The sequence below is a fragment of the Lutjanus erythropterus genome, chromosome 20 (assembly GCF_056507025.1).
Source record: "Lutjanus erythropterus isolate fLutEry1 chromosome 20, fLutEry1.hap2, whole genome shotgun sequence".
NCBI classification, from domain to species: Eukaryota; Metazoa; Chordata; class Actinopteri; order Lutjaniformes; family Lutjanidae; genus Lutjanus; species Lutjanus erythropterus.
In genome coordinates, this window is record NC_139336.1 from 4,470,076 (window position 1) to 4,495,958 (window position 25,883).

At 39.6% G+C, this 25,883-nt stretch overlaps 1 protein-coding gene across 1 annotated transcript in view; it reads left to right on the plus strand.

The window, feature by feature from the left end:
* The window catches only part of dcc (DCC netrin 1 receptor), a 264,597-nt gene that overhangs the window by 83,423 nt on the left and 155,291 nt on the right, over window positions 1–25,883 (plus strand). Inside the window, exons 7-10 of the mRNA XM_084746633.1 lie at window positions 4,181–4,340; window positions 13,892–14,046; window positions 18,671–18,819; window positions 18,910–19,048. Of these exons, the coding sequence (XP_084602759.1) occupies window positions 4,181–4,340; window positions 13,892–14,046; window positions 18,671–18,819; window positions 18,910–19,048 (603 nt within the window). The remainder of the gene's footprint in view (window positions 1–4,180; window positions 4,341–13,891; window positions 14,047–18,670; window positions 18,820–18,909; window positions 19,049–25,883) is intronic.

The window sequence follows — 25,883 nt, forward strand, 5'->3', positions numbered from 1 at the left end:
CTTTTTCTTTTTCCATCATTTTCTTTTTCCTCTTCTCTTTGCTCTCATGTTTCTTCCTCTTCTCTTTCTCACTCCTTTTTATATTCCTTCGTCACTGCCTATTTTCATTTTCACCTGCTTTTTTTCCCCTTATCATCCCTTTTTTCCTCCTCAATCATTTTTTTCATCACATCATAATGTGTGAAGTGTGTGTGTGTGTGTGTGTGTGTGTGTGTGTGTTTGGTGAAGCTTTATTGACACATACAGACAGACAAAAGCATTTAAAGACTCTGTGTACTTTGTGTAACCTTTGACCCTGGGGATAAATTGGATATCTGTTTGTTTGGATGAAAGATGAGATCTTCCCATAATTACACACAAATACACACACGCTCACACACCAGAGTCAATACTAAAGAGTGAGAAACCTCATCAGCTGTTGCATGTACCTGTGTGTGTGTTACATTGATTATTTGTGTGTCCTGCCTCTGGGATTGTTCTCTACAGCAGTTTAATTGGAGGCAACGTAAAAAAACAAGCCAGAACTGTAACACTCCTGATCACACACTTCATACTGAACACGCTCTCCTGGGGAACTCCTGGCCTTTCTCAATCTGCGTTCTTGTCAACACTTGTTTTCTTGTGGACTTGGGAAATTGCATCAATCACGACCCCAAATATTGTCGCAATTCACAGTCCTCATTTAGCCGACGGTACGGCTTCCTGAGTGTGGGTTTGCTCTGCGTGTTTCTTCACATTATGGGAGCTGAACTTGTGTAAACTTGAGGTAAACAATGATCCCATTATGCACATCAACCTGGGGCAAAGGCAAAGGATGAACCAAACCCACCACCATCATAATTTTTAAGCTGTTGCTAATGTTTCACAAATTTAGTATTTAGTATTTTGGGTAGAGTTTGAGTTGAGTTTTAAACAACTATGTATTCAGTTAAATTATTCTACATTCATCCTGAATTACAACAAACAATCACAAAATGCACACAATCACTCAATGCAAGACAAAATAAAAGTTAGATTAAATAAAAGCAAAACATCAGCAAAACCCTTCAAAGAAAAAAAACTTGCCCTCATAATCCCACACCTGTTGAAAATAATATAAATGATCCATTTTAACATAATACTTTAAATTTGTGCACTAACTAACTAGACTTAAAAAACAACAATGTGACACCAAATGTAGTATTTAGTACTGAGATTTTTGTCAAGAATTATTAGATATATGGGCAATTTATAAAATAATACCTTCTTGAACTTAAATTTGCTTCAGTGTTTTCAAAACAGTGAGAACCTGCTAACTAGCAGTGATGAAAAACTTCAACCAGCTGTAAGAGTTTTTTGAGTTTATTCCTAAGGGCTAATTTATTGTGTCAACTTGGCTATTTTAAGTTCGTCCAATTTAACATTTCTATGCAGATGTATGCATGTGTTTAGTTCACTTAAACTGCTGTCTTCAGTTTGTTGAACTTAGCATTTCTACTGAGATGTATTAATGTGCTTTAGTTCACTCAAACTGCTATCTTAAATATGTCAAATTTAACATTTGTGTTCAGATTTATGCAGGGTGCTTTAGCTCATTCAAAGTGCTATCCTAAATGTACCAAACATAACATCACTTTTCAGTTCTACTTGTGTACTTAAGTTAAGAAAACTTAAATTATAATATAATGAACAAGACAGTGTGTGTTCTTATAGATCAACAGCACCGTATAAAATATATATTTGAGAGTATTTGTCACATAAAGAAAATGTTTGAACAGCTGACTAAACAAGTGGTGTAAAAAATGATTTATAAGCTTTGGATATTATTTGAGACTTAAATTGACTTATACTGTAGTACACTGTATAAGTCAAATGAGAACACATGGTTTCATCAAATGTAATAATTCAACTTAAGTACATAAATCGGTCTGAATAGTAATATTACGCCTGACAAAACTTAATATTACACTTGGAGTGAACTTCTTGACCTAAGTCAGGGGTCTGCAACCTTGATGATCAAAAGAGCCATTTTTGGCCAAAAAATTGGGAAAAAAAATCTGTCTGGAGCCGCAACTATTAAATTCTCTATTTTCCTTGAGGACTGTTTTTTGGCAGCCAGAGACTCAAGAAGACGAGGCACCATCACGATTTAGAGGAAAAGGCAACGAGCCATAGACACAGTCTTTGATATTTTAGTTGATGAAATATTAACGCCTTTGAAATTTGGTGTACAACATACTGCAATAGATTTTTGAGTTTTGTGCCCAACTCAAACTTCAACAAATTTTCTGCTGATCTTTAGTTTAGAAAAAGTTAGTATTCTCTCCTTAGAGAAATTTATTGTAAAAAGTTAAAGTTAGAGAAACTAAAAAAAAAAAAAAAGGTTTTCAAAATTGAACCTGATTTGTTACTATTTTGTTGCCTTAAAATTAAATGGTTAAATACAACATTTTGGGGTTTCTAAAATTCAAATATTTAAATGTATCTAGAAAAGTCAATAATCTCAACAAAAGATCAGTAGTTGATAAAACTTTTCAAACGGATGTACTATGTATGTAGTATGTTGGCTTGAAAGTTTGAGCTGTCTCAACTTTTCATAAACCTACAACAATGAAACCTAATGTTATTCATTCCCATATCATTTTTTTGATAAACAATAGACACAACAAATTAGCTTTGCAGCTGGTTGCTTTACTTTTTAAAGTTTTCTCAACTTTTCTTTCTTTTTTTTTTTTTTTTTTTTTACAGCGTACTTGAAAGTAAACAGAGGCAGTGCAGTGTTTGGTATTAGAAACACATTTCAGTGATTAAAACAAGGTGCATACATTTGTTGGAGTGTAATTATGCTCTTGTCACAGTTACAAATTGCACGTTCTTCTAAGTTTGGTCTCTCAAGTTTAACTTTGTAAGTTGGAAGGTGAGTTCAAACTTTGTGCTCTCAGTATCGAGGGCCTACTTTTGAAGGCCGTCACGTCTCTGACTGTTTAACTTGTCACATTAGGCTCTTCAAAGCTCCACTCTCATTGGCTGCATGCGCTGCCAATCACTTCTGTCAAAGCAGTTCTTAATAAGGTTCACTGAGGGAAAGAAGACAGGCAGAAGGGAAGAACTGTACGATGGATGGATGCAAGGAGCTGTTCAGTGTGGGAAGCAGTAAAATAAACTATTAGAAAAAGCAGCATTTATTAAATATTCAACAACCTTGTAGAGCCACAGAGTTATGAGATGTTTTCTGCTCAAGGTAGGCAGCTCTAGAATAAAAGTTCAAGTACAAGAGATTATACCCACAGTAGTTTTTGGAATTGAAGTGCGTTCTTCCATGAAACAGATTTGAGCAATAATCAACCAGCATATCAGGATTAGAAATCGTAATTTTTCACTTTGTTTTCATTTTCACTTTTTTTATTTTTTATTTTCACATCAGTGTTTGAAGTGCTGTAAAGAATTCTACATATTCAGGAAAACATTTTCATCCTGATCAAACCACAAGACTTCATTTCTGTCCTGCTAGTTTTGAAGATGTGAAAAATAATTTGTGGTTTCAATACATCTTGTTCAAAGATTCAGGATCTGTAGCCATTGTGTTTCACATATATGTCTTTTGAGATGTTGCACACATTCTGTGTTATGAGTCTGTGTAGCACAACAAAATCCTAATATTCTTCTGTTTGACATATTTGAATTAATCCAGTAAGTGTGAGCTGACAGTCATTATTAAGACGTTATTCTGAGCTGTGATGTGATGTGAGGGCAGGCAGCAGTCTTTATTCTATCATTATTGATAGGTGATTGATTGATGACTAAACTCTTCAGATGCTCTGCCGCTTTTTCTTCCTGCCTGTGATCTTCTTTACCACTCTTCTTCTTCTTCCTTTTCTTCCTTCTTGTCTCTTCCACGTCTTTTTCTGTTCCTTATCTGCTCATCTCATGTCATTTGCTCCTTTCGTTTTTTCTTTGCTCCGCCTCCTTTGCTTGCCTCCTGCACCTCCCCCTTCCCCTCCCCTCCCTGCTTCTCCTCCCTCCCCTCCCCTCCTCCCTGCTTCCCTCTCCCCTTTGGATGAACTGTTAACAGAGGCCACGCCCACTCAGTATAGACCCGCCCACACTCCCTCTCCTCCTCCCCCTCCTCGCCCTCCTCCTGCTCCTCCTGCTCCTTCTGGCACCCCCTTGACTTACTCCTCCTCCTCTGATCCCCCACCAGTGTCCCCCAGCCCAGGCGTTGCCCTCCCCTCTGCCCCCCGCGACCTGGTCCCTGTCCTAGTGTCCAGCCGATTTGTTCGACTCAGCTGGCGCCCCCCAGAGGAGACAGGAGGAGCTGTGCAGACCTACGGCATTTATTACTCCCAGGACGGAGTCGAGAGGTAAGACGGGACTTTCTTTTCTTTGTCTCCTTAAGGAAGAGGTTCACAGACTGGAAGTTCTTTGAGTCTTTGCCTTTTTATAGTGAATGACTAAATAATTTTACTTTTGAAGGGCTCAAAAATAATTCAAATAAATCTCCCGCTCACAAAACACTCCCGGAGCTTCAGCAGAAAACAGCGTTGCAGCCAAATCCAGTACAATTGAAGTGAATGGTGACCAGTTTTAAAATGTAAAAAAAGAACACAAAATGTCTCCATACTGCTCATGAGATGTAATCCAAGTGTTCGTAAGCCACGACATTCAAATTTGACCCAAAAAGACGCCATTTCCACCATGTTTTTAGCCTAAATGTCAACTGTAACCTCTCAGACCTGATCCACATTCACATGCCTGAAGCAGGTACACAAGCTCTCGCCCGAGCAGCGCTATGAGATATTTGAGATCTCGCGATACCTTCACATCTATGTTTGCATGCTACCTGGAAGCGACTCAGACAACATGGTGTTGAGGTATTAGAAAGAGCAGAAGCATAATGAGTGAAATTATTCAAACTTGATGATCTGAGGTGAATCCACCAGAATGTTAACCAGATGAGGTCACCATTAGAGATCATTATTTTCCAGGAAGATAAAATGTCAAATTCATTACATCTTTATCTTAAGAGCAAGAAAAACTAAAAATCAGACCATTTTCAAATGCATGCTCTACAGCTTTGAATATTTCAATCCATTTTCCAAGATAGGCATGGGTTTTTATTCATTTCTGTGTAGTTGGTAAATCAGTTAGCAAACTGCTGAAACATGCACAATCCATCTAAGTGAATATCTAGTCTGCATTAGCTTCTGTCTGTTCTGTCTATTCTTCTGTCTGATTACTGAGCGTGATGGTTCATTCTTGATCTTGTTTTGACAAACCTTTGGAAAAAGCTGCCACATGGATCTTAAGTTACAGGCCAACATTAGCATGCTAACATCCTCAGAATGACAGTGCTATGTTAGCTTAGTATGTTAGCAAGCTTTGCATTAACACTTAACACAGGGTGCGTCTGAGACTGGTGAGAATGTCATTAAAAAGAATTTCACTGAAAACCACAAATGTGTGAGCCTTTTGCTGGGGTTAAATGAAAATCAGTGGATCACCAGTGTCATTATATTTTATTCTCTGTGGATGATCTCTGTCTTTTCATGACAAGTCATCCAAGTGTCCACATGTGAACTCACCATGACGTCACCCAGTGGTTTGGGAGCTACCTTTTTGAATAGTGTTGGGCAACTTACTCAGGAAGTGTGATACGTTACTTCTTACTTATCACTTCTTTAAAAAGTAAAAATATGACTTTACTTATTATGTGGTCTAAAAAGTAATTAGTTACATTACTTGTAAAATGACTACATTACTTAGGAACCTGGTTGGCGTCCTTGTCACGTCCCAAAGTTGAAGAGCTGATCCAGTGAACTGTTCACACCCAGAAAGCTGTTGCTGTTATCTCTCCAGATGAAGTGGAAACAAGTTGACCTTTCAGAGTGTGGCCTTCAAATTAGATTCCATCGCCGCAGTTTCTGTCTGGAGGAGCCAAACAAACCCAAAAATAATGACTGAAATACTTCCACCTGCTCTCCCTCGTCCTCCATCCTTCATGTAGCTTTTTGGTTGAGAGCTGACATGACCTGCCCTGCTGCACGCACAAGTCATAAAATCAAAAAGTAACTCAGTAACTTAACGGTACTTGAAAGACTAACTGTAATATAATTACTGTTTTGGAAACTGTAATCCCTTGCACCACTCATTACTGGAAAAAGTAATAATATTACAGTAATGTATTACTGAGTAATACATTACTGCCCAACACTGGTTTTGCAGCCTTGCGTTTGGCGTGGTAAGGGTTGCCATCTTGGGTTTTGCTACCAGATCCTGTGCAGTACCAACGATAGCATGGAGCTGGTGGGTGATGTACTGTGAGTTAGGTTTTGGCTCATTAGTTCAGAAGGAAAAAAAAGTTTAAAAACATGGTAAATATTTTTCTGAAAACATTTTAAGGAGAAATGGGCAATGAAAGTTTGATGGTTTGAGTTCTAGAGCTCTCTGTGTTGCACTGGATGGACTCATTGAGAACGCCTTGTTAATCACAAAACATTCCCTGCTTTATTGTCTCTTTTGCTCTAAATGGGACCACAGTTTACAAAATGAACATCATGCTGTACTGAAGAAGACTTGAAACTAGTGACTGAGACCATAAACTCATTAGGAAACACTTTACTGAAGTCATAAATCAAGTGTGAAGAAGGCTCATTTTGCCATAGGAGGAAATGCAATTGGACCCCCGCTGGCCATTAGAAAGAATTTAAACCAAACTATGATCTTTCTCCAACCCTAACCAAGTGTTTTTAGTCCATAAGCAAAGCAGAACTTAACCACAGCATTGTCACATTATAAAACAACATGAGTTTGTATAACATGCACAATGAGGAAATCGCAGGATACTTTAGGTGTCTCTCAGATATTTATCATTTCTTTGTGTATCATTCATATCGTTCATATCATTTGTCATCCATATCATTTCTAAACGTAATGTGAAAATTTGTTGAATAAGCCTCTTTCTTGACAAAAACATCAGGTGCAAATAAATTTTCATAATTTAGGGATGTTCCTGGCAATTTATTTCATTGTCGATTAAATACAAAATTTAATTTAGACTAGTTGACTAGTCTAACACTAAGAAAACACTAAGAAATCAGTTCAAATTTAGCAGAATTTATTAATTTATGATGTTAAACAATGTCCGAAAAAATTGTGTATTAACAGCCATTTAAATACATTAATCACAGTCTACAATCACCAAATCGTACTTTAAATGCTGCTGAAATGCACGCTACTTTGCGCTGTGCAATACAAGCCTTAGACATTAATGTACAAAACATGACAACAGCTCACTAAATGCTTCACCTTTTCAAACCGAAGAGGGTCACAGTGTCTGCAGGTAAAGGATCCAGAGCTAACGTTAGCTGCCAGCCTGACACACAGTGTGGCTAACATTAGCAGTACTAGTGACAGCAGCAGCAGCTCTACTTGCAGGTTTATGTCTGTGTCTGTGCTTAATGTGGGCATGTTTCTCCAGTCGAGTGAATATATATCAGCTTATTCTGTCACAGACTACATTCAACATTATTTCCATTTTCTAGATTAAAACACTGCCAAACTGCGCTGGTTTTACAAGCTGTCATCTGTCTGACTTTGCTAATATAAACATCCGGTGTTGCCAGGGCGATCGGGACGTACGCGCTGGGCGAGAGGGGCTGCCGTCTGACAGAGCTGCAGCCCCGACTAGTAAAATCTTAGAGGCAACAGATAACTGGCATCGTGCATGAATGAAGTTGACGTTTAATCGTATAGTTGACTGATCACGTGCATCCCTAGTCGTAACTGTAATTTGTATAATTATATCAATATTATTATTAATATTAGCTGACTTTTTCCTTGTCTTCGATTTTATTTTCTGCAATAAGGTGAATTACATAATCTGAATTCAGGTAAAAATTATTTCTTACATAATACTTAAGATTCATGCACATGTATGTACAGTATATGTGTGCATCTATGTGTTTATTTTTATTGTAAATGTATGGTTATTGTTATGTTTGTCAAGCAAGAACAATCAGAATACATCTTGCAAAAGTATTACCAAATCAAGTGTTCCTATCTAGACATGACTGGTTCCGTCCATGGAGCCGCACCGCCTGCTACAAAGGTTGCGAACTTGAAGGTGTGTGAACCGTAATACTGTGCAACAAGAGGCTCCATGTTGTTGACTTGGGGACAAAGGAATGATGGTGTAGAGTTGTATACTAACAGTATGTCAAAGACAAGCACTTCTTAAGTTGATCACAGCTCGGCTGCACACAGCAGCTCTGAACGATTACCAGAAAAAGCTCTGGGTGACATATCTGCGAGTCCCCCGCTGATGTTAAATGGTAACCTCTGACAGCCAGGGCTCCAGCTGAAGGCTTTCACATCCAGGCTTTTAAGCTTTGTTACCTCAGGGACTAACCGGCCTGCAGTGCTTTAAGGGCTCTGAACGGTACGCTGGACAAAAAGAGCCACTGAAGTTTCATCATGAAACGATACGACAGAGAGATCCTGTCATTCCTAATGACTTACAAAAGGAACAGAGGCAGAGGTTTTGTCAGTTCTAATGACTTGGAGAAAAATATAGAGATGGAGGGTTTTTTTTTTCAGCGCTAATAACTTTCAGAAAACGAGAGAGGCGGGAAGGAGGGAAGGAGACTGAGAGAGAAAACAGTGAAAGATTAGAAGAGACAGGGAGATGGCAAGAAGGGAGAGTGAGGATGAATTTTTTGTCAGTTGTAATGACTTCCAGGCAATTTATTGACTATAAAATAGAGAAATAGGACAAAATCAAGAGAGAAAAATGGAAAAAGAAGGAAAGCAGAAAGACAGGATGACTTTTCACTCTCTACTTTATTTTGGCAGAGTCACTACATGTCTTAGTGAGGCATGACGTTCTGTTTATTATCTTCAGAATATGTTAGTGTACTCATAAATACAATCTTTTTGCATGTCAGTACCCATTTGAGCCAGCTTTTGTTCACTTCAAATTTTTTTTCCTGATTTTCTCCTTCAGTCAATCACGACAAGCGATGGAGCAACATACAGTAACAGAAATAGCAGGGGACATTACTGTTAACATCACACAGCAGCCAGTGCTCTTTGATTAAGTTCATACAAACCACTGCATATGTAGGCATTCAGCAGGAACATGAGAACACGTGTTCTGATAAATGGATGCTGTCAGTTCACAAAAGTGCCATGTAGGTGTATGCGCAGCCTTCAGCCTGTGACAGGAAGTAGTTAGAACCTACTTACATGATAAAAGCTGGACCAGCTGCTGGTTTTTCCACAGAGTCGGCCTCTGTGGATTTTATGACTCCAGCAGATGAAGACTTCAGTGTCTTCTGACAGTGGGTCAGAGCTGGTTTCTCCTCCGTCTACTGCAGCCCAGAATCCCTGGAGTAAAAGATATGTCTATATTTCCTGGATCTCCACCTCACCACTTATAATGACAAAGCAGAAAGTAGTGTGTCCTAGAGGTCGTGAAAAAGAAAGTAGAGGTGTGGAAGTGGGATGGGGGATGAACAAGGAGCATATCTGACTTTTCAGGAGACCAGAGTTTGTGTCAAGTCTTATTTATGTAGCCCAATACCACAAATCACAGGGGGTTGTAAAGATTGCAGTATTGCGCTTTCTTTATCGCACCATTGTGACGGCAATCCTTGTTCCTACTCTCACCTATGGTCATGAAGAGTGGGTTATGACCAAAAGGATGAGATCGTGGATACAAGCGCCCAAAATGAGTTGGGAGCCAGTAAAGGTGGTGGGGGCATCTTGTAAGGGTGCCACCTGGTCGCCTCCATAGGGAGGTGTTCGGCCACATCTAGTGCGATTATATCTCCGCCCTGGCCTGGGAACACCTCAGGGATCCCCCAGTCAGAGCTGCTCAATTTGATCAGGGAAAGGGAAGTCTGCTGCTGGAACTGGTACCTCCAAGACCCAACTTCGAATAAGAGGTTGAAGATGGATGGATGGTTGTTCAGATTGGAAAGTGTTCGACACCTTCTTTCCTTTAGACTCTCGATTAGGTAAAGAAAAAGTCAATAGAACAATGGAAAACACCTCAAGGAATGCTGCAGAGAAGGGATCCCCCTCCCAGGATGGACAGACGTGCCATAAACAACAATTTCTTGTCTTTTTTCATCACGCCAGTCTTTCCCTAACCCTAACCATACTGTAGCTGGCATATGCAGATAACGTAAAAAAGCAGATTTAGAGGAGAAGTTACGGAATAACCAAAGTTATTAGAATTTATTGGATGTCTGCATCAAATTTTATGGGAATCTATAAAGTAGATAACAGCAGACCCTGAGATGATCAACAAATACAGCCGCCATTTTTCAAACATCAGCTGAACGCACTGCTGCGGGTGACCCCCTGAGGAGGTGAGCGGGTAAGAGCCATGCTACAGCTGGGGCTTAAAGGCTACTCTTGGGTAATGTCAGGCCAGGAAAATGAAACGGACACAAAAAACAGAAACCAGAGACTGTTGAAAGACCTGATTCTAGATCAGGCTGTTGTACCTGAGAGGTGGATTGCGCTCCAAGCTGGCAGGACGCAACACGCAAAATTCCATTAGGAGGAGGGAGGAGAGCTCTGTTTACATCAATGATGTGTTGGGCTTCATCACAGTCACAGTTGCAACAGTGTTTCCCATATGCTGATGTGAAGATTAGTGTCAGATTAGTGTCATCTGGTCCTCACATCATAGATGTAAATAGCTTACAATTGATGTGTCAATTTCACTAATGCATTCTTCACATTTTTATGTCATTTATTCATGACACAACCTGGTTATTGGAAACCTAAGATGGACGGAATTCATACACTGGAAGAAGATATTTGTTTGGAGTCGTGGTCAAGTTGGTGATGCTAAAAAATTCCAAAAACAAAAAATATAAGACCTGGATGCTGGACAGAATTGCAAATACAAAAATATAAAATTGAGTCTGCACACCAGAAGCTGCTCCTGGTGTGCAGACTCAATTTTATATTTTTATACATTTTTCCAAGTTGTTGATGCTGCATTTGAGTGTTGTACCACAAGCGCGAGGCCAAGAGGAACATGTTTAAACTGAACGGGGTGAGGTTCTGCCCATCCTGCTCTCAAAATAAGAAGCAGCACCAGAGAGATGAGAGGGAATGAATAAAAGTGTAAGCAGAGAGAGAACAACCTCTGTCCGTCTGTGGATTATTTGTTTTTGATCGGACTGAATGACCTCTGGCTGTGGCCTTTGAAGGGCGAAGAGAACTCACACTGTGTGACAGACGCAGACCTGCTGGTTAACTCCACATCCAGCTCGGCCTCTCTGCCTCTTTACTCAGCGGCTCAGAGGAAAATATGGATTCATAAACCCCGAGAACTCCGTGCACCTTTTGTATTTTCTTTAACCTTTGTGTCTCTCTGCTGATGCTGCTGCTGATGATGGTGATGACATCGGGTGATGTGTTGCTCAGTTTGTCTGACCAGCACTTCGGTCCGGAGGTGTTATCTTGATATCCAGCTGGATTAGAATGAAATTTGCAGTAGACGTTCACAGTCAAAATGGCACAAAACATTCACCAAATTTCTCTTTTTAAACTGTCTGATTTATATGTTGTCTCGTGTTTACTGATGATTAATGGTTTTATTAATTCAGTCATTTCCAGAGACTGGGTCATGACCCACAGCTGCGTCATTGGAGATTTTATTTTGGTCACCAAATAAATAAGAGACATGGAAGACATTTAGCCACAATATTATCATGTAATCCTATTATTAGAATTTGAAATGTCTAAAATGTTCTATATTGTTTTCCTGATGACAGGAAATTAAAAAAAAAAAAAAAAGTGCATTTATTTTACATTCCTAATGTATTTAACATGTGTATATGTTTCTAATAACATGCGTCACGATTAGAGCTCATTTTCATTACTGATCAATCTGTTGATTGTTTTCTCGATTAATTGATCAGTGTTTCCCAAAGCCCAGGATGACGTCCTCAAATATCTTGTTTTGTCCACAACCCATAGATGTTGAGTTTACTGTCAGAGAGGAGAAAAGAAACCAGACAATATTCACGTTTTAGAAGATGAAGTCAGAGAGATTTGATTTGATTTCTTCTTCCTTTTCATCATCCTCTTCCTCTTCTTCTACTTCTTCCTCTTTTATCCTCTTCTTATTCTTCTTTTCATTTTTCCTCTTCCTCTTCTTCTACATTTCTTCATGTCCTCTTCGTCTACTTTTTTCTCTTCTTTTTTCCCCTTTTACTTCCTCTTCTTTTTCTTCCCCTTTGTCTTATTCGTCCTCTTCCTTTTCCTTTTCCTCATCCTCTTCTTCTTCCTTTTCATAGTCCTCTTCCTCTTTGCCTTCCTCTTCTTCTACTTCTTCTTTTTCATCCTGTTCTTCTTCCTCCTTTTCATCTTTTTCTTCCTCTTCTTCTTCTTCTACTTCTTCTTCGTCTTCTAAAGAGTGACAAAGTCCATATTTGGAGGAACAAACACACGATGTCCAGTGTGAAACCAAAAGTTAATGCTGACTTCTTTTTAACTTGTGTAAATGATGTTACATTACATTTGTATGTTATGTACTTTAAGTAACGTAAGTTTCATTTTGTGCATTAACTTACATAACTAAAGTACCCAGTACAGCAGTGACCGTTTCTGAAACCCAACCAAGTAGTTTTTCAACCGTTATTTTTAAAGTCTACCATGAAGTTGCATATTTATTATTATTAACTTCACCACAGAGCCCTGCACGTGCAAAATTGGAGCTAGACTCTGTAGAGCATCATGCTTTAAAGCAGAGGGCCACCGACCAAGCTGCCATGTTTGACGAGTTTTGTTTGTGAAGGCTTTGGTTCTGTAAGAAGACCAGTATCATCTCCTGTCCGTGTGCTGAGTGCAGAGCTGGAGGTGGGGTGTGGTTAGCTTAGCATAAAGACCGGCTCTGTTCAAAGTACAAAATACACCTACCAGAACCTCTAAAGCTCTCGTTTAACCCAAACACTGTGTACTGAACACAGACATGAGGTTTATCAATCTTTTCGTCCCTATCTAGGTAGATTGATAATCATATTTCCCCAAATGTTGAACTGCTCCCTTAAGAATAACTGTTTACTCCTTGTAAAAAATGTATAAATGAGCTGTCATGCATGTTGAACTTTCATGCCAACAGTAATTGTGATTAATTCATCATTATTTGTTGCTGCACTCTTTCTCTCTTTATTTATTTAGTGACAACAGATTTTTTCTCTGGTCTTAAATTATTAGTACAGATTCAAACTCCCCTCTGTCTTAATTAAGGGTAAATTACAATCTAGAAACCAAACAGTGTTTGTGTCTGATGTTCTTTTGTTCTTCACACTGGATAAAATCAAAACAAGAAAACTTCAGTGAGCTCAGACAATGTTTTTATCAATTCTCATCAAAGTGGAACACAATTCTACCGACATGAAGTTTCCTATCATTCTTATCAGCAGGAATTTTTTGGAAAATGACTCTATTCCGACGATACTTTCACTGCTCTTTCCTGTGCAGTGAAGTGAGCAGAAAAAGCCACAGTGTGTATGTGATGGTGTAGCGGAGACATTTGCTGCTGTCTCTTCAGTCATTCGGTGATTAGTCGAGGGGCTGCAGAGGTGCTGTAATCTGAGGATTAGCTGCAGCTACTGCGGGATTACACAGATTACAGCTGATTACAGATGTGATTATCTGCACTGTTACAGAATAAATCTGGGTTACTTTTTTAAATGCAGCAGTGTTTAACAAGATTTTCAACAAGATAATCAAAAATGAGAAAATTAAATAAATAATAAAAATGAATCATAGGGGAATAGAAAATATTTTGTATTAAAATTGGAAAATGTACATTATTATGTCTGTTCTTATATTTATAACGATAATAGTTAGCCAAAGTGTATGACGCTGTGTTTTCCTGCGACAGGGAGCGGTCAGTGAACGTGTCAGAGCCGGAATCTTTGGAGTTGACGGTGTCCAACCTGAAGCCAGAGGAGAGCTACAGCTTCAGAGTCATCGCTTACAATGACATGGGGCCAGGAGAGAGCTCCGCCCCCCTGAGGATCACCACCAAACCAGACCGTAAGACACACACACACACACACACACACACACACACACACACACACACACACACACATTGTGTTTTAATTTATTCATGGTCATATACACGTGTATTGTATGTTTCTTTTTATTTCTTAAAGGGACACTTCACATATTTTTTCTCTTCCCTGTAGTATTATTTATTCATCTGTATAGCTTTGGAGATGTCTGTCTTCTCTGAAATATAATGGAACTAGGTGGCACTCAGCTTGTGGTACTTGTGGTAGCCAAAACTACATTTTCAGAAATCATGACCTGGTTACTAAAGATAATCCGCAGATCTTGCTGTGAGCAGTTTCATGTTGGAACTATTTTCTTTCTACCAAACTACATCCACCAACCGTATAATTGCACAGAAGGAAGTGTGCACCTACTCAGCTGAGGAAGTTTACTAGCACAAGCCTCTCATCCATGAGTAGATGCACATTTCCTTTTGTGTGGTGATATGGTTGGAGGGGGTAGTTTGGTAGAAAGGAAGTAGTTCCTACATGAAATTGCTCATACAAAGGTCCGTGGATTATCTTGATTGAGGACAAATATTTTGATTTTGGGGTGTACTGTCCCTACTGACACATGTTATATGTCTCTATGGTGACTGTTTGCTATGTTATTAAGATTTAAAAAAAAAATGTTATCAGACAAGTCCTGATGTGAAAATTTCCCAGACATACTGTTTGACCCAAAGAACAAACAGCAAAATCACACCACACCCGCCATCAGAAACAGAGACACTATACATGTATAACACATATAGAAACCAGCCAGCCTAGCAAAACACTAAGGGTACAAAAAACTCAGAATGGGGTACTCTCTTAGAGAGGCACTCCACTGATTTCACACACAAGTAGTATCACAATGAGTACAGTTCAGTCTGTGAACAGTTATACAATTTTCATAATATGTGATATTAAAAATAGAATCAGTAGTATTTTTCTGACCTGTTTGTATATTCAAAATATCAGGAAATACAGACAGAGGGCCGCAGGACTCTGCAGGTAGAGACACCACCACACACTTCTAGTATCATAAAAGATAATTAAAATGGATTATTGAATATGAGTCTGTACTTTTTTTAGGAAAATGTTGCATATTATATGTTTAAGTTTAATAAAAAAAAATGATGATGATTAAATGATGTTAGGGTTTAAGATCTAGTGTTTTCAGCTCTTGAGCCAAAATAGAGACTAAAAATGTGGGTATCTTGCTTACTCTGAGGCTGTTTACACCTGGTTTTAATATGCCAGTGGACAGTGTGTACACTATGTGTCCTGAGCCACACTGAAGGACCACCTACTCAGCTAACCTCCTGTAAGTCCACCATTTGGTTCACTGTAATGCAAATCCTGTTTTTGGGCTCTCTGACCTGCAGAGACAAGCAGCAGATGTTTGTGAACTCACTGCCTGTTTCAACTGATTTCACCACTGAACTCATAACCACAATATCCCTTAAAAATAAGGATAATAATAAAATGTAAATTCAGCTTTAAATGGAATACTGGAGGGTTTCTTGCCTTGTATAAAACATTGTTAGTCACAACTTCACTATACTGATGGCTACTATGCATCTTATCTACCTAACATTTAGCAGCTGGGTATTTGAACACACTGTTTCAACTGATTTCACCATTCACACTAAATTTATGAAAGAAGGAAAACATTTTATTGACCATAAATGTGTCATATATTGTAATTACAGTTAACAGTAACCAGTATAGGCTACTTTTTGTCACTTGTGGAGAAAGTCTCCAGACATCCATTAAAAAAATCATTCAATTTTGTGAGTTGTTGAGTGAAGATGACATTCATAAACTTTGTAAAACTCTATCTACAATAAATTCTTAATCATCAGTGCCTTCTTGTCAATTCAGCATTAAATCCAATACCAGAAGTTATTGCTTACCTTGTGAAAAATATTGTTAGTCACAACATCGCTGTACAGCTGGCTACTATGCTTCTTACCTGCTGATATTGAGCAGCTAGGCATTTTAACACTCTGTTTCAACCAGTTTCACCTTTTACACGAAATTTAAGGAGTATGACATTTTATAGATGGTAAACATGTCAAATTTTATAAATACAGTAAACAGTTACCGATATAGGCTACTTCTTTGTTGCCTGTGGAGAAAGTCCCCAGACTCCCTTAAAAAATGTCCAATTTTTAGAGCTGTTGAGTGAAGAAAAACTTTATCAACTTTGAAAAACTCTGTCTACAACACATTCTTGATCATTTGAGCCTTCATGTGAATTCGCCATTAAATTCAAAAAATGTGTAAAAATATTGTGCCTGTTCGTCTCATCATCGCCGGTTAAAAACATCAATGCGCTTGGTCTTCACGAAATGAAATGAAGCCATGCGTTTATTTGCATACAGAGCGGGGAAGTGAGATCCAATCAGAAGTGGTCACTTGAGATGCATATGGAGACGCATTAATGCCAGGTGTGAACTGACATACTCAGGCTGTCCACTTGTGATTGGATCACAAGCATGTTAACTGCCAGGTGTAAACAGGCTCTCTGTGATGCAGCGGCACACTCCATTCATAAAGAACATCTCTTGTAAGGATGTAAGTGTCTCGCCCTCTCAAATGTAATATCCATAAAAGCATTCTGTCATATATTAAGGCTGCATTGAGCTGAATATATGATATACAAGGTATAAGGTGGATTTATTCATCATTTTACAGCACAGGGTTTTATAACGAGATCAACTTGTAGTTCCATTTATGATATGATATATTGTTTTATGACACAATAAAACAAACCAAAAGCTGAACAAAATAGGCTTGAAATATGTCATCTATATTCAACAAAAGTATAAACACAGCACTACTGTTTTTGCTCCCATTTTTCACAAGTAGAAGTAAAAGATCTCCGAGTTCATCTGTGCAAAATTTAGATGTATTTTTTGATTTGTTAAAATCTGTGTTAGGGAGCACTTCCACCGATTTCATAGGTGTGGCATGGAAAGATGCTAATTAGATGGTACACGCTTAGAAATAAACGTTCCAAAAGGGTTCTTCCTGAAGAGCCGAGGTTCTACCCAGAACCATTTGCTTCTGAAAAGTCCTTCTTTGAAGGAAGGGTTCGTCCAAAGTTCTTGGTAGGACTAAAGGTTCCATTCAGAACTCTATTAAGCTATGGAATCCTCTTTAGAATTTTTTTATTAAGGTTATGGTTCTTTGCACCATATTGTAAAAAGGTTCTTTGTAGAAAGCCCCAAATGTGTTCCAGACAAAACCCTTTGAATATAAAAATGTTCTCAATAGATCCCCATCAGTGGGTTCTAGATAAAACCCTTGATATATAAATGTTCTCAGCAGAACCCCCTGATTAGGTACTAGACAAAGCTATTATAATATAAAAAGGTTCTTGGTTGGATCCCATTGGTGGGTCTTTGTTAACACTCTTAGAAGGTGGAAAGAGTCTAGATAAAACCCCAACAGAAGGTTCTGGGTGAAACCATTACATCATGGAAGGGTTCTGTGTAGAAGGTATAACCCTTTATGTTAGGTTCTTGGCAGAATCCTTTGAAAGGGTTCCAAATGGAACCTTTAGAACTCTTTTAGAAGAAAGAATTCTTTAAGGATTGTTGAACTTCTCAAAGAACTGTTTCATCAATGGTTTGTCAAGGGTTCTTTGTACCATAATGTAAAAGGGTTATTGATAGAACCCCCTGGTTGGGATAAAGACAGAACCCCTAAAATATAAAAGGGCTATGAAACCTGTAGAATATAAAAGGTGTCTTAGTGGAACCCCTAAGGCCAATTCTAGATAAAACCTTTGGAATATAAAAAGGTTCTTGGTAGGACCCCATGGGAGAGTTATTTTTCGCACACTGAGAAGGCTTTGAATAGAACCCCCAGGGAGGGTTCTGGGTGGAACCATTACACTGTAGAAGGGTTCTCTGTAGAACCTCTCATAGGGACTTATGTGCAAAACCTTTCACATATGATTCTACCCTTTATTTAGAGTGCTGGATAGAACCCTTTATAAGGGTTCCAAGTGGAACCTTTTGAACCCTTTTTTAGAACCAAAGTTCTTCAAGGATCTCAATTATCCTTGAAGAACTTTTTCATCAAAGGTTCGTCAAGGGTTGTTGGTAGAACTGCCTGAGGTGGTTGAAGACAAAACTCTTGGAATATAAAAAGGTTCTTGATAGGACCTCATGGGAGGGTTCTTTTTAGCACCCTTAGAAGGTCTAAAGAGTGTGGATAGAACACCTAGAGAGGGATGTGGGTGAAAGGGTTCACTGCTGAACCTGCCATAGGGAGTTATGGGTAAAATCTTTCACAGATGGCTCTAGGTATAACCCTTCTTGTTGGGTTCTTGGTAGAGCCCCCTGAAAGGGTTCCAAGTGGAACCTTTGTAAAAGGTATATTTCTAAAAGCGTGATTAATGCACAGGTGAGACTGGTCACGATAAAAGAACATGTTCATTTTTATCCTAAAAACATGATTTTTTATTAGGCACTGAACTATGACTTTGGCACAGGACTAAAGACGTTGAACATCAAGTTGAAAAGAATGATACCAGCAGTAGTACTTGTAGTATTGGTAACAATAGTATCAGTATGTGTGATCATTGTGTCTGTGTGTCTCTACAGTCCAGGTTCCCAGCAGGGTGGAGTCTCTCCAAGCTGAGGCTCTGTCACCCACCTCCGTCCAGGTGAGCTGGGAGCCTCCCAGCCAACCAAACGGCCCCATCCTGGGCTACAGGCTGCTGTGGACCGAGAGCCCGTCTGGCAAGGAGCAGGTCAGACCACCAACCAGAGTAAAGAGTCAGAAATAAAATGTCTTACTTCTGGCTGTAAGCCTGTAAAGTGTAATGTGCGTTTGTATTCAGAGTGTGGAGGTGAGCGGACTGAACTACAAGATGGACGGACTCAACAAGTTCACAGAGTACACGGTCCGAGTTTTAGCAATCAACCGCTACGGACCAGGCACTGCCTCAGAGACCATCAGCGTCACCACGCAATCAGACGGTGAGCTTAACTTCTCCTCACTTATCACTCATTTTGAGAATTGGGACAGAACTGTATTTTGAGCAAGTTTTGATTTTATTTATTAATAAATTATACTTTATATTTTAAAAGATCAAACTCTTGGTTATTCAACCTTGTAATGGGCCAACTTCCTAGTGATTCCCAATCCAATGTGGTAACTCACATATACATCAGTCAGTGAATGCATCATTGTGGCTTTCAGCACTGACATAATTTCAGTAGCATGTTTAATCTGGTTTTAAGTTCACTGACTTCAGTACAGAACTGGCCTTAACAGTCACTGTAACACAAGGTTAACAGCACAGCAGCCTGTTATTTGCAACAGTTGTCACTTTGCCACAGAGCTGTCAGTCAGCAGTGAGCAGCTCCACTAACAGCTCCACTGATTCAGGCACAGCTCTGCAGTCAGGGCTGATTAGCATCAGTTTTACATATGTGCTTCACAATTATTGGCTCCTTCATGGCTGTGTGTCTCAGAACAGCCCATCATTTTCATGCAAGTGCACGCTGTGCACATTATCTGCTGCTTTGTAAAGGGCCGTTCACACCAAGAACGATAACTATAACAATGACTGTAACAATAATAACGTGAGCGTCCACACTGATGAACTATAATGTTCTGTAAACAGTGGTTCCAGGCACATGTGGCTCCAGTTAAGTCAGCAGCTCAGGAAAATATTGCCAGAGGTGCGGACACCAGTCACACAGAGTCACAAATTTGATGATTTTAGACACGACCTGACAAAAAAAAAAAAGACTTTCATCTCCACTTGGATTTTAACACCAATGACTCGTGACTTCATTTGGACCTGAGCCCTTTAACTTGAAAATATTTGACACCGTCCCCTAAACCCAAAGATGAACAAGTCTGTTATTTAAAATGTGTCACCAATCAATTTGTTTCCTGAATCAACTAATATTAAAGTTATTCAATCTCAGCAAGTTGACACCATATTAAAAATATGATAGTTTTCCTAAACCTACTAGTTAATCTAAATAAAAATTGACCCAAGTAGTTTTGGTACCTAAATCTAACCAACTAGTTTTGGTGCCTAACCCTAACAAAGTAGTTGTGATGTCTAAATCTAACCAAGTAGTTTTGGTGCCAAAATCTAATCAAATACTTTTGGTACATAAACCTACTCAAGTAGTTTTGGTGTCTAAATCTAACCAAGTAGTTTTTGTTTTTAAGTCTAACCAAGTCGTTTTGACTCAGGTAAAGTGATGTGTTTTTTGCAGCCTAGTATTATGCTATATGTTTATAAGTTGTAGGTTATACCCTGTAATTTGAGGTGGATTTTGATCAGTTCAGCATTTCAACATTGGGTCAACATTTCTATCGTTCATAATCATTTTGAAAGTGATCCCGACTACATGGTTTGGCGCTGTCATTATTGTTATAGTTGTGGTCTGGAGTCCACCATCCACTTGACTTATAACCATTTTTAAAACCATTTTTTTGTAATTATTGTTATAGTTATCATTCTTGGTGTTGACGGCCCTTTACTCTACCGGTTTGCTCCAGCCAATAGGGTACTTTCACAGCTCCCTCCACCACCACAGCCTCCTCTTTATGTGTTTTTTTTTGTATGTTTCCTTTGTAGTGAATTCTTCCTCTCAGCAGAATTCTAATTGCTCCTTGGATTCTTTCAGTGTACTGAAACTGTGTAACTATTTGTCATAAATGGTAAATTTCTTGCCTCTCAGTTACATCACATGATATAAGGCACTTAACCACAGCACATGAAATACTGGAGGTAGGGTCTATATCCTAAGTACAAGAAAATTGAAAGTCACACATAATAACAGTTCGGAAAAAACACATCTCCAAAGTTACTGAGGACATGATCCCAGTGGTCGCTATGGCCCCGTCTGTGTCACCGTACAAATTATAAAAGCATCTATAGATCTATAGATAAAGATGCAAAAGAGTGAACAGAAGCCAACAAGTTGAAGAGATTAAAGGGCAGAAGAAAATCTGAAGAGGAGTTTATCCTGAAAGTGGTTGCTTTTTAAAATGAGAACACTCTGACAGAATGTAATCCATGTTTATACAAGCTGAGCTCTACTAAAGAGATCAATACGTTATTAAAACACTTTATTTCAGTGCAGTAGGTTTTAAAGTGGCATTAGCATCTTTAGTCATTGCATGTTGTTGAAGTTCAGGTTGTAATCATTTCCAAAATATTGACCACATAGCATTTCAAAGCAAAACTCGGATAATTAAAGGTATTAAAAAATCAATAAAACTCACAAAACTAATAAGGAGTCTGCTGATGCTTCAAAACACAGTGTCCTGTCCACAAAAGAAAAACGTAAGGGAGAGCTGCCATACTTATAACATTTTACAGTTTTTTTTTGTTTGTTTTTTTTTACTTTTTTTTTTTTAACATATTTTCAGGCAAACAACCTCCAAATATTTATTTTTACAATCCACTTAAGGTTATACAATAGATGTCCATTGTGACAACTGAAATGATGTGAGCCTTATTTGCAACAGCGTGAGCTAAGCTTCTAACATTTCTAAAAAACAGCAACAAACAAATAGTTTCCACTGCAAATCGATAATCTATTTCCATCAAGCAACTGTTTTCACGTTGATTGCATTCAAAGAATGTGATCAGGTTACCAGATGTACAAGTTGGCACATTCTTGTCCTACAGAGTTAGCAAATTTGATTGTTGGAAGTTGCAAAGAAATACTATACAACTGTAATCTGATTTAGAAGAATGACTTATGACTAAATACAGAGTATTGGCCAATAAAGCAAGTGTTTTTTATGGAAGCCCTGTTAAGTTTCGCACTGAGCCCTGCTCGTTTTCATTTTCATGTCATCGAAAACTGATGTTTTGTCATGCCCCTCAGCAACTTTTATGGATGCACAAGGTACCCATTAGTGGTTGCGTGAGATGCACCGGGCTGCGATGGGTCAAGCAAACACAGGACTTTCGCCCACAAGGCCAGGGCTTTGTGTCCCATGTGTCCCTGAACAAAACATTATTAAAAAATATAATATTTGGTGCCTAAAACATGCAAAGTAATTTAGGTGCCTAAACCTAACCAAGTAGGTTTGTTGTCGAAACCTACCCAAGTAGTGTTGGTGCCTAAACCAAGCCAAATAATTTTTGTGCCCTAACCTACCCAAATTGGGACCATTTCACAACATAAGTCATATATCTCATTCAGCTGCTACAGGGTACCTTGTGCATTAGTACGAGACATTGAGGGGCGTGACAAAGCAGCGTCTGTATTAGTCAACCTGGGATATTGGAATAATAATGAACAAATGAGCTGCAGGTCATGCCCATGCTTTAGTGTTCCTTACATACCAGAACTAGCATATGAAAACTCTGCTAACTGGTGAAGAACAGATATGGGCAGACAATAGTGGGGATTTTAGCCCAACACAAACTCTATATTCAAAAATAACTCTACATATTAGTTTTTACTTTGTGCTCAGCCGGGTTTCCAGCTGTCATTCCCTGCAGATTGGACAAATCTTGATAATATTCCTCAGGAATGATTCATACTACACTGGCCACATGCTGATGTGATGAAGTTATGGTGACATTTACAAAGCAAGAGAAAACATGTACACCAATCAGGCTTAACATTATGAGCACTGACAGGTGAAGTGAATAACACTGATTATCTCTTCATCATGGCACCTGTTAGTGGGTGGGATATATTAGGCAGAAAGTGAACATTTTGTCCTCAAAGTTGATGTGTTAGAAGCAGGAAAAATGGACAAGTGTAAGGATTTGAGAGAGTTTGACAAGGACCAAACTGTGATGGCTAGATGACTGGATCAGAGCATCTCCAAAACTGCAGCTCTTGTGGGGTGTTCCTGGTCTGCAGTGGTCAGTATCTATCAAAAGTGGTCCAAGGAAGGAACAGTCGTGAACCAGTGACAGGGTCATAGACAGCCAAGACTCACTGATGCATGTGGGAAGTGAAGGCTGGTCCGTGTGGTCCGATCCAACAGATGAGCTACTGTTGCTCAAATTGCTGAATAAGTTATGTGGTTCTGATAGAAAGGTGTCAGAATACACAGTGCATCACAGTTTGTTGTGTATGGGGCTGCATAGCAACAGACCAGTCAGGGTGTTCATGCTGACCCCTGTGGACCACTGAAAGAGACAACAATGGACACGTGAGCATCAGAACTGGACCACGGAGCAATGGAAGGCCTGGTCTGATGAGTCACGTTTTCTTTTACGTCACGTGGATGGCCAGGTGTGTGTGCGTCGCTTACCTGGGGAACATATGGCACCAGGATGCACTATGGGAAGAAGGCAAGCCGGTGGAGGCAGTGTGATGCCAGTGTGATGTTCTGCTGGGAAACCTTGGGTCCTGCCATCCATGTGGATGTTACTTTGACATGTACCACCTACCTAAGCATTGTTGCAGACCATGTACACCCTTTCATGGAAACAGTATTCCCTGATGGCTGTGGTCTCTTTCAGCAGGATAATGCACCGTGCCACAAAGCAAACATGGTTCAGGAATGGTTTGAGGAGCATAACAAAGAGTCTGAGGTGTTGACTTGGCCTCCAGATTCCCCAGATCTCAATCCAATGAAGCATCTTTGGGATGTGCGGGACAAACCAGTCCAATCCATGGAGGCCCCACCTCACAGCTAACAGGACTTAAAGGATCTGCTGCTAACATCTTGGTGCCAGATACCACAGCACACCTTCAGGGGTCTAGTGGAGTCCATGCCTCGATGGGTCAGGGCTGTTTTGACAGCAAAAGGGGGACCAACACAATATTAGGCAGGTGGTCATAATGTTATGCCTGATTGGGGTATGTTACAACTGTACCATGTTACATTTAAAGCTACTCTCCTCTACTGAGAGTGTGTTTGCTGTCTGCACTGTGACTGGTTTAAACTAGTCCCAGTTTGAAGCTCTGCAGCCATTCAGCTGAGACCAAAGAACTGCTGGACCAGGTGCCACCTATTACCTGACACTGTGTGTGTGTGTGTGTGTGTGTGTGTGTGTGTGTGTGTGTGTGTGTGTGTGTGTGTGTCTGGCATTGGCTGCTGGTTTGGATGAAGGAGCAGGAAATAGAGAAAAAGAAGCCAAATTAATACCAACACACACTTCATCCCTTTTTTCCCAACACACATTCTCACAGACCCACACACTCTCATTCCTGCTGTCAGTAGTTTCATTAGGGGACTCGGGGGTCTTTAATTAAGCAGGGGGATGAGGAAGGAGCTGCTTCATTTTAGCCTCTTAGCCTGACACTCTAATGGAGTCCACACACACACACAAAGAGAGAGGCAGAAACAGAGAGTTCAGTGTTTAATTCTGTCATGTGAGGGAAGAACACAGTGGTAGATGGAAACCTGCTTTTTGTTTTGACGATTTTCTCTAAATTGGGTTATAATTTGCATCACATTTGGGGGGAAACCTGGCTCCGGTTAACTCCTGACTGCATGTGAAAGAGGATGAGTTTGTAACAAACAGACCACCGCACACTGCATGGATCAAGAGCAGAATATCTGATACAAGATAATAGATAAGAAGAAACAGTGCCTGAATTCTAATGTTGACTTTCACTAAGTATTCAACTAGTCAAGAACCACTGGTCTTTAATGTTTTCCCTGCTAAAGGGGTGTTTTGGACAGATTTTCCTTATCTGAATAGATAGATTAAGGACAGAAGGTGTCAGATACTGTACAGATTGTAAAGCCCCCTCAGGCAAATTTGTGATCTGCGATGTTGGGCTTTATGTATAAAACCAACTTGACTTGACAAGCCAGCACAAATAGTGTAATAGTTGTAGGTGATGTGGTTTCAGCCAGAATCCCTTTCATGTTTGATCAGTTTATATTTTTAACTCCACTTACCCTCTAGATTTCTAGAATGTTGCTGCAGTTCACTAAGAATCCTCACTGAAATTAAAATTTTCCCCCTCAACCCAAACAACCATCAATTTCATCAATTTTAACTTTAATTTGATACCAAATATGTGGTGCTTTTTAGACCAAATTTGATTCAACATATTTATTAAAAACACAAGACAAAACAACAAGTAGCGCTAAAACTGCTGTAAATAGCTGTGAAGGAATGAATCTCAGAGCTCTATCTTACGCCGATGGTGCAGGTGCATTGCTATCTTACACCAGCACAGTTGCCCTTTCTGCCACATCTGCAAGATAACAAATTAATTTGAGCATAGTCTGTGCAGCCATAGGTGGGAGGTCTAACGGCTAAATTCCTTCAGGCACGGCTGATGTCACGTTTCAGCTGCGCCACGCCAGCCGGAGCTGATCGCAGCCATTCTACACAATGCTTGTGATTCCACCAACAGCGCCTCGGCATGACCCAAAAGCAGCACTCTGCTTTGCTCTGCTTCGTCTATTTTTGACGGATGCTGCATCATTTTGCACAGAGCAGATTGAACGGGCAGGTAGTCAGACACAAAAAAGGCAGGGGGAATCCGACCCCATGCAGGCTCACAAGTATAAAGACGGACAGAAAAGAAACTATTTAATCACGTAGATGCTTTTCCGTGGTAGAAGCACAGAGAGCAAGGCAAGAGGAGCTAATCAACAAAATCTGAGTAAGTAAACCGAGGTGGACAAAATGCTCCACTGCTGCAGTGCTTCTGAAACGCTGCTAGTGGGGTTTGCAGCCATGCAAAGGATGGATCAGAACCATGCCACAGATGTGCTGTGCTTGGTGGAATCAACTGGTAAAAATAAAGGCAAATTGAAGGCGTGGTCAAGTACATGTGCCTGCCGCACTGGAGTTGAAACCACTTGTGCCCTAGACCAGCTAAAACCTGGTCGAAGCACAAAGCC